This window comes from Monodon monoceros, unplaced genomic scaffold, assembly GCF_005190385.1.
Source record: "Monodon monoceros isolate NGI ecotype Baffin Bay Population unplaced genomic scaffold, NGI_Narwhal_1 Super_Scaffold_20, whole genome shotgun sequence".
In the NCBI taxonomy this organism is placed as follows: Eukaryota; Metazoa; Chordata; class Mammalia; order Artiodactyla; family Monodontidae; genus Monodon; species Monodon monoceros.
This window is the reverse complement of record NW_021703777.1, coordinates 48,971,129-48,981,039: the sequence shown is the minus strand read 5'-3', so window position 1 is coordinate 48,981,039 and position 9,911 is coordinate 48,971,129. Positions and strand designations below refer to the sequence as shown.

Sequence of the window (9,911 nt, the reverse complement as noted above, 5' to 3'; positions counted from 1 at the left end):
TCATACCCCTAGCATTATTGCCACTTTCTGTCTCTTCAAGTTCTGTGGGATGGACTTAGGCAAAAAGCCACTCCCGTAACCTCTTATTTTCTTTTTTTAAAATGTTATTTAAAAAATATTATGATACAACCTGATGTGAGAAGAGGAGACACGGTCACTTTGTTTGAGCCTCTTTAGAGAAAGTCCAAGTAGCAAATGAACTTGATACTATTTCACTTTGTAGGAGGAAATAACATGTTTCCATTACTCAGTGATGAATCTAATGATAAAATCTCGATTGAGCCAGCTGTATATTTTGTTAACATTTTTATTGCTACGTGCTCCCAATACAACAAACAGCATCAGTAGTGTACACTTTGATAAAAAGGAATTTTTAGCTTAGTAGAAAAGGAAGCTCAAAGATCAGAAGTGTAATGAATATATACATCTTTATGGGAGGTGTATGTGTGTGACCAGGTTTCTCTGTGTTCCCCTGTGGACCAGATGCATGCACACGCAAGCAAACTAGAGGAGAATTTCATGCTCGGGAAATTTTTAGGGGAAAAAAATGACTTCTATTTGAGGTTCAGGGATTGTTTTACAATCTGGAATTCACCTAATTCATTTGACTTTCAAAAGTCTTGCACCAAGTAGCAGCGATTCTTTAGAGGTATAGAGTCAATAGGTGAAGCTGTTATTTTTACCATGGTTAAAAGGCAAACGTTCTTGCACATTCTGTGCTTTGAGAAGCTAACATATCTATATTTTAGTTTGCATAATGTATTTTTAGACAGTTCAGGAACTGACCTCCAAATCATTGTGCTGTCAACACTTATCTTTCTTTTAGGTGTAATTCATGAAGTATTTATCTCCTTCACATACTTCTTTTTTGGTGTTTTTAATTCCCTATTTCTTTAAACAGCTAGCTATCTGAGCCCATACTATTTTATGTTTCGTCAAAGGGGAAAAAGTTACCAACTTTGCATCAACTACTCTAAAAATGCAAAATTTGCATAACGTCAATTTTGTTCAATTTTAGCTCTTTGATTTGGCTGCTGTAGTTTGCTTAAATTTCTCCTCTATGTACAGAACAAAGCATGCATCTCTAATTATGTCTCTCTAGTTTACCAAAATATGTCATTGATATTAGCGTAAATATTTAGTACATAAAAATACTATCAAGAAAAAAATCAACTTTTAATAAATATCTTCAGTTCTGAATTCTATATACAAGTACTTTACATCTACTCCCTGGAGAGAGCATTTCTGGCTTCACTGTGACTAAGGTGATCACTGACATAAATTACTAGCACATTATCGCAGTCAGATGCATGGTGGTTCTGAACATGTAGATATGAACCATGAGGAAAATAAATATTGCAACCATTGACAAATGCTTTCTTGAAGCTGCTTCCAGAGCCCTAAAGCCCTGCTATACTTGATTGTTATTTCTAGTTCAACGATGCTTTTCTCAGCTACTGACATACAAACAAATGATCTCAGTACATTTTTCCTTTGTTAGTAATTACAGTACATTGAGTATACCTGTTTGTATATGTCAACAATGGGACCATTAAAAACAACACAGGAAAGCAGGACAATTCAATGGTGTCTATTGAGGCCCTGGTAAAAGGGTTTCCATTTTGTCCTGCACAGGCTCATTTACTGGTCTCTGTTCCCTGTGACTGCAAGTATACTAAGACACCAAACTTATTCTTTTTTATTTAAAGTATGGAAGGTAATAGGTAAGTTGAAATCTCTATATCTGCAGCTTATCTGTTTTTTTTCTTTTTCTGTAATTTAGGTGTCACATTGTTGATCAAACAAAACCACACAACAAAACCCGTTGTATTGTCAGTAGCGGTGTTTCTAACTTCTTTGTAATATTCTGCTTTGAAAATCAACTCATAGAACGTCAAATAAGGCAATACTCAATGACAGGCACCTAGAATATCCAGAAATGTAATATAGTAAACAATCATTTGAGAACACATCTCTTAAAATAATACTGATTTCTGCAATATACAGTATTTACACAACAGCTGCAAATTTGCTCATACAATATTTCTAATATAGATAAATAGGAATACAAGTCTAAGAATTCTTTGCTCCATTTTCAAAACCTTTTGTTAAAATGTAAACCATTGGCACCTCTTTTTAATTTTTACTGTAACTTTTTTAAAACAACAACAAAAAGATCAGCTGATATGCACAATTGATTCCAGTCCCTTTTCTGCTTTAGAAAACGACCAACACGCTTAGCAACTTACTTTCCTTCGGTTAATAATCTTTGGTGCTTTCTTCCAATGAATTCTGGTAAATGAGTCAATGCAGAACAAAAGGAGGACGAAAGCAACTAGAAAGTGAACCAGCACTTTTTGTTCTTCCACGTACAGATAAAATGAGTTGATGATTTATGGAGATTTCCACTTTAAACAAGCTGTATGCACCACAGGGAGAGCGAGCTTGTCCAGATTTTCCATTGATGTCTAGCCTTCTGGCTTCACTTTCTCATCTTTCCAATGTGGATGATCTTAGCGGACGTCTCTTGTCAATAATCTTTTCATCTTTCTTTGAGGTTCTTGCCTGAGAAGAAGCACCTATGGAATCACTGGCTGCAAGGAAGGGGGCAGCAGCCATTTGTGGAGATGAACTGAGGTGGCCACTCTTGGTGGGTGGGGAGGCCAGTCTCAGAGTCTTATTTTCTGCTGGCTGAGCTCTCCTCTGGGGTAGGTTAGCACCACTGGATTTACTGTTTGGCCTGAAAGCAGCATGTGCATTTGGACCTCCTACAGAAGAGATCCTGCTCAAAGATTTCTTCTTCTCAGCAGGAGTCTCTAAATAGTAAGGAACCAAAGATGTAGGCATCATTAGAGATTCGGGGAGGTCACTGGAGTTAAAGATAGCATCATCATGAGTTTCAGCAGCTTCTGGAAGGTATGGTGGTGGCAGGGTGCTGCTGCGCTTGCTACATGACTCACAACATAACTTGTTATAACCTGGTATGGAGCAGTATCGCGCCAGCACCTCCATTTGACAGAATATGGATTTGTCTCCCAAACATGGCTCATCTGCAAAGATTAAAAGACAACAAAATGAGACATACATCCAAACATAAAAGGAGGACAACACGGATGGAGCTAGAGGGCATTAAGCTAAGTGAAATAAGTCAGACAGAGAAAGATAGATACTGTATGATTTCACTTATATGTGGAATCTAAAAAACAAAACAAACAAAACAAAAAACAGAATCATAGATACAGAGAACAAATGGGCAATTGCTGAGGGAGGGGCAAAACAGGTGAAGGGGATTAAGAGGTACAAACCTCCAGTTATAAAATAAATAGGCCATAGGGATGTGACATACAGCATAAGGAATATCGCCAGTCACATGTTAATAACTTTCTATGGGGACAGACTCATTGTGGTGATCATTTCATAATGTATGCAAATACATTATGCATAGTGTATGCAAAATCACCAGGTAGTACATCTGAAACTAACATAATACTGTATTTCAACTATATTTCATTTTAAATATAAAAATAAATATAACTAAAAATGAATAAAAGGAGGGAAGAAGCTTAAATCGTATATGAATATAAAAAATTTTAAGTAAAAGCTAACATTTATGGGAGTTGCCACATTAGACTTCACGTTAAAAATATGAATATTAGGATGAATTTACTAAAATAAGTGTTCTCTATGTGCAAAGCACTTGAATTGACCAGCACTTTCACATCTCCATCAAGAGTCTTCAGATCAAGGGTAATTTTTTCTTCCTAGTAGAAATACATATCTGATTTTAGAATGAGAAAATAGAATTAGTTTTACCATATTTTTAAGATATAGAGGGCACTGGTTTTTTAAATTTTATGATAGTTTTTTCTTTATAATAGAGTAGCCTCTATATTAAATTTAAAATCAAAATAAATACTAAAGACCTGTTGGAACATATTAAATCTTAAAACTATATTACCAAAAGAAAAATCAAGATATTATTTTGATTTGGAGAACATTCTCCAGAGTGAAGGCAACAGTTTCATGTTTACCATTGAACGTTCTCAGGTTATTTGTTATTTGAAAGCACAAATCTGGGTAAAGGGTGCGAATTTTCTTATGAACAATTCATGGTTAATTTCATTGAATTGATAGTACTTTAAAGAGTACTAAAGTAACACTCACAAAACACTTGGTAGGTGTGTGTGTACAGACTATTTCTATTATTTTTTAATTTTATTGATCATAGGTTATAAGAATTAGATTTCAAAAAATCCAAACATTGAGCTCATGAAAATGTTAGTTTGTATTTCTTTTCAGCCATTCCAGAGCATATCCTATGCAGAGAGCCCATGCACACAGTCCAACACAGAATACTGATCCCACATCCAATTAATAAATGCAAAGAATTGTAAATTGTGGCATTTATATGATACAGTCACTTAAAATTACAATGTAATATTAGGTGATTCTACATTGCTAGGTAAGGAACCTGCTATATAACTTGCCAAAGAAATTAAATCCCTTTTCTAAAGTTCGAGGGGAAAAAAAGAGGGTCAGTTGTCAGGGCCAAAACATGCTAAACTTACCACCTTTGTTAGCGTTATAATGCCATGCCCACTTCCCAAGTTGTGGAATGACTTGTATTTCCCTCACGTTTACACATCTATGATACAGTATGATGTGTTTGAATAATTCATATTAGCTAAGATAATAATCTAATTACGTTGTAAATGCCTGAGAATCACATTAATGGGTTTCACCTCAAGTATCAATCCCTTTTCCTATCTGAATTATTTTTTCTATGCCTATAGCTTTCTATGCCTATAACATTTTCTTTTGGCTTAAGGAAAAGTATCAAGCAAATTCTTGCTGACAGTTGGGCATATTTGCAGAAATATATACCTCTACCAGTTATTAAGATCAATAAAGCTTATTCGAAAAGTGTTTAACCTCCTGACAGTAATGCCTAAGTAAGAGTAAAATACTATGGTGATGGGAAATGTTATAGCTTCTAACTAGGTAAATTTGTTCTTTTGGCTTTTACTTGTGATTTGAAGTTTCAAATATACTTTCCAGAGAAAAATGATTAAATATGTAAGTCCTTTGTCTCCCCCTCATGGTCATACTTGTTCATGCCACCCCACATTTCAAAGGAAAATGTACAAAGAAATATTTTATAAGGTTTCTTTGGAAGAGTAGACAGACAGTGGGAGGATAGGAAGAGAGAGAGGGAGAGAGAGACAGGCACAGAGAATCAGAGGGGAAGGGACACGGGGGCTGGGACAGAGAGAAGGCAGGGAAGGCAAGAGACATGGGGAGATGGAGAGACAGATGCAGAGTGGCAGAGACAGGGAGGTGGGCAGGGAGGGTGAGGAAGGACAGAGAAAAGTGGAGGAGAAAGACACTGACAGACACATGTGCCAGAAAAGGGGGAAGGAGGAGTGTTAGAGAGAAAAAGAGGGAAATAGAGAAAAAGGAGAGTCAGGAAGAGATGAGGAGAGAAAGAGGAAAGGGAGAGAGCAGGAGAAAGAGAAAAGAGGTAGAGGTAGGGAGACTGGGGGGGGGGGGGGAGAGAGAGAGAGAGAGAGAGAGAAAGAATGAGAAGAAAGAGGTGGAAAAAGCACGAGTGATATACACAGAAAGTGAGCAACATACAGACAGCAAGTGACAGCAAGTCAGAGACAGAGAGCGAAACCCACAGAGGAAAGGAGAGGAGAGAAAAGTGGAGATAGAAAATGAGACACAGGGCTTCCCTGGTGGCGCAGTGGTTGAGAGTCTGCCTGCCGATGCAGGGGACGCGGGTTCGTGCCCCGGTCCGGGAAGATCCCACATGCCGCGGAGCGGCTGGGCCCGTAAGCCATGGCCGCTGAGCCTGTGCGTCCGGAGCCTGTGCTCCGCAACGGGAGAGGCCACAACACTGAGAGGCCTGCATACTGCAAACAAACAAAAAAAATGAGACACAAAGGACACAGACAGATGCAGAGAGAGACAGAAAAGGAGGAAGAAGGAGACAGTGATAGAAACTGAAACCATCCAATATATGCTATTTGTTTTACAATAGCAAATGAAATTATACAGATGTCCCCTGACTTATGACGGTTCTACTTACGATTTTTGGACTTTATGATGGTGTGAAAGCCATATGCATTCAGTAGTACTTTGAATGTGGATCTTTTCTGAGCTAGGGATACATGGAATGATACTCTTTTGTGATGCTGGGCAGCGCAGCAGCTGCAGCTCCCAGTCAGCCAGGCGACCACGAGGGCAAACGACTGACACACTTATAACCATTCTGTACCCAGACAACCATTCTGTTTTTTATCTTCAGTATAGTATTCAATAAATTATATGAGGTATTCAACACTTTATTATCAAATAGGCCTTGTGTTAGATGATTTTGCCCAACTGTAGGCAAACGTAAGTGTTTGGAGCACGCTAGGCTATGGTGTTCAGTAGGTTAGGTGTTTTAAATGCATTTTCGACTGACAGTATTTTCAACTTAGGATGAGTTTATCAGGATGTAACTCCATTGTAAATTGAGGAAGATCTGTACTTTAAAGAAAAGAGACTCCGCTTTTGCAATATGGCAAGAGTAAGGCAAATTTTAGCATATGCACAAGGTATCTATTTTGAAAGCACGCTGTTCAAGTCTATGAAAATGGATGAGCAGGTATTGGAAGTGGCTTTGTGAATGACATTTATCATCCACATGCCTAAATTGAATGATTTTAGTAAAGTATTGCCAAACCTTCTGCATTATTATGCCTTTGACAATGATGTGAAGTCATAAAGAAAATCAAAGAGAGAAAACACGTAGCTCCTTCTAGAAACACAAATTGACAGAAGCTACATATACATGACACGGCCCTCACCCCAGCATTACTGCCTACTGGGAACCACAGAGGCCGCAGCGGTTATGATAACTAAGTGGAGCGGACGTTGCCGCAGACACCCATCTTAAAGAACTCTATTAAGCTAATATCTCAAGGGTGTTTTCCTTTAGTCATTTTTCAGTAAGCAAATGGAAATTCCAGAGCTTGCCCAGAAAGGAAGTTCTGCTTTTTGAGGCTCAAAAACCATGATCAGAACAGTGAAATCAATCAGTGTCACACCTACCATTACAGGGAGGCAGCTGACAGGCTCGGACAGACTCAGGCTTTTCACCATCGCAGTGGTCACCCGCCCTGCAGAGGACCTGCCTCACCTCTGTCCCTTCGCCGCAGGTTACTGAACACTACAGAAACAAAGGCTGTGATTATAGACGTTTATTCCACCAGGACTGTCTTTCTTCCTTTCCCCATGTGCACACTCAGACACACACATGAACACACGAGCACACACGCATACACAGCTCTGGAGTTCTTTCTCTACGGCCCAGTGTTACAGTGACTTGGGAGACAGAGAATCCTAGCTTTACCCTGGGAGCATTGTTCTTTCTCTGAAAGCTTCATAGAATTGCTGTAGGACTAAATGAAGGCAAAGGAGACAATGTATATAAAACAGTTATGCCTGGCATATAGTAAGCATTTGATGCCAAACAAGTCATTGTTATAATGTAACACCTTCTGTAGTTCCTAAAAGCAGTAGTGGAGCCCGTTTTCAGAGAGCCTGTCACAGATTGAGCTTCCCATTCTCTCACCTTCCTTACAAATGGTGAATTTACTGACATGCTATGTTGGTTAATTAAACCTCTTTGGAACTACTATTACTCTTTTCCCACAAATTCATTTCTTTAAGGAATGGGCTAACTGCTCTAAAACTAAGCCCAGAAACAGCCGTGCTATTGATCTAGGTAGGAGCTGTAGAGGAGGGATGCTTGTTCCAGGACTCTGAGGGGAACAAGACATGAGTTATCCTTAAGGTCCTGTGCAGGTCACTTTCATTTGCCTGTTCCTTCCCTCTTGGGCCTGCTCTCCACTCCCTCCTTTGTCCTCTGTCTACTTTTTGCTGCCCTTTCCTCCGATCCACTCTACTATCACCCCCTGATTCTTCACTTGGAGTTTTTAGATATATCAAAGAACTGTGGTTAATACGGGCAATGAGACACTGATCGAGCCAGTCACCAAGCAGACGTCATCTGGACAGGCACCGACTGGGCGCTGGGGAAGCAAAGCACCTGGTTTTTTGAGAAATGCATGGACTAGTGGCAAGCACAGGCTCAAAGACAGGAGTTACAGTACACTGCTGTGATCAGCAAGCCACTGGAAGGCCTCTTTGCCTTTGGCATGTGGAGGAAGGACTGCCGGGAAGGGCAGCCCTGGAAGGTGGTATTTTGGACCATGGAGCTGAGCCTTGATGGATGAAGGGCAGATGGTCACATAGGAGCAGTGGGAGGGGCAAGCCAGCCAAAAGGGAGGAGGCTCAGACCAGCATGGGCTTTGAAACAGTAAACAGTTTACTCAGACTGGGACAAAGAGTTAGAATAAAGGAAGATGAACACAGAAGAGTTATCATGGGATTTATTGTGGTTGTCATTTTGCAATGTATACAAATATCGAATCATTAAGTTGTACACCTGACTCTAAGGTAACGTTACATCAATTACGCTTCAACAAAAAGAAAAAAAAGAAGCGTTCCTGTGGTGTCAAATGGGGCAGGGCCCTGCATTCAAGGTCAGGGGTATGGAATGTATCCAGGAGGAAAGGTGCAGTCCAGAAAAAATACCGGACATCAGATCAGTCACTTTTCAGAGGCCTCTGTGTCACAAGATATCCAAACGTGGTTTGCCCCCATCAACTAATCTTTCATGCAAACACTGTTTTAACCTGTGAGTTTTTCCTAATACCTACAGATGCGTAATGCTTCCAAAATATGTGACAGTTTCGCAATTCACACAAAGCCTACCTGATACGGAAGCCAAATTAAAATATACTTCACGTCCTTACCCCTCCCCCCCCCACCGCCCCCCGCCAATGCACACAGAATTCGCACACCCACCTCGTTCCAGGGCCCCGTTTTCCACTGGGCCGGGCAGGGCACTCTGTTACAAGGCCGGCGGCTCTCTGGACGGCCCCCCACGCAGTACTTGCTGTGCACCGAGCGGTTGGTGCCATCGTGGGACGGCTGGAGGCAGCGGACGGCGCGGAGCTGATAGCCGGAACTGCCACAGGTTTTGGTGCAGTGCTCCCATTCTTCTGCCGCCCAGCTGAGGATGGGGGTTAAGACTGAACTTGGCGACCAGGTTGCGTGGTGTGCCCCTCCCTGCACTGCAAGCCTAGCTCTTTCTGCCCTCTGAATGACGTGCCCCCGCCCCACGGGGCAGGTTCAGAAAGACGGGCACATCAAACAAAAAGTCTGAAAACTTTCTAACAGTCATAGGCGGGGCACATCTATTTGTTATGCCCTAGTATTCTGTCTCCCAGTGACTGTGAAACAACCTTCTCTTTTCCAAAAGGATCATCCTTAGAGGGTTTCTGAAACTCATCTTAAAGTTGTCCCCTTAGGTTCAGGCATGATGGTAGTTTCCCAAAATAGCACCAACTCATAAAGAAGATGTGGCACATATATCCAATGGAATATTACTCAGCCATAAAAAATGAAATAATGCCATTTACAGTAGCACGAATGGACCTAGAGATTATCATACTAAGTGAAGGAAGTCAGAGAAAGACAAGTATCATGATATCACTTATATGTGGAATATAAAAATATGCTAAAAATGAATTTATTTACAAAACAGAAATAGATTCACACACATAGAAAACAAACTTATGGTTACCAAAGGGGAAAGGGGGTGGAGGAGTGATAAATTAAGAGTTTGGGATCAGCAGATACAAGCGGCTATATATAAAAGAGATAATCAACAAGAACCCCACTGTATAGCACAGGGAACTCTGCTCAATATTTTGTAATAACCTATAAGGGAAAAGAATCTGAAAAAGAATATATATATATATATATATATATATATATATATATATATATATATA

At 40.1% G+C, this 9,911-nt stretch overlaps 1 protein-coding gene across 1 annotated transcript in view; it reads right to left on the bottom strand.

The window, feature by feature from the left end:
• Window positions 1-289: 289 nt before the first annotated feature.
• Window positions 290-9,911, bottom strand: part of ADAMTS3 (ADAM metallopeptidase with thrombospondin type 1 motif 3) — a 289,216-nt gene continuing 279,594 nt past the window's right edge. The window contains exons 20-22 of the mRNA XM_029235930.1: window positions 8,920-9,127; window positions 7,099-7,216; window positions 290-3,050 (exon numbers count right to left, since the gene is read on the bottom strand). Of these exons, the coding sequence (XP_029091763.1) occupies window positions 2,491-3,050; window positions 7,099-7,216; window positions 8,920-9,127 (886 nt within the window). The 3' untranslated portion in view covers window positions 290-2,490. The remainder of the gene's footprint in view (window positions 3,051-7,098; window positions 7,217-8,919; window positions 9,128-9,911) is intronic.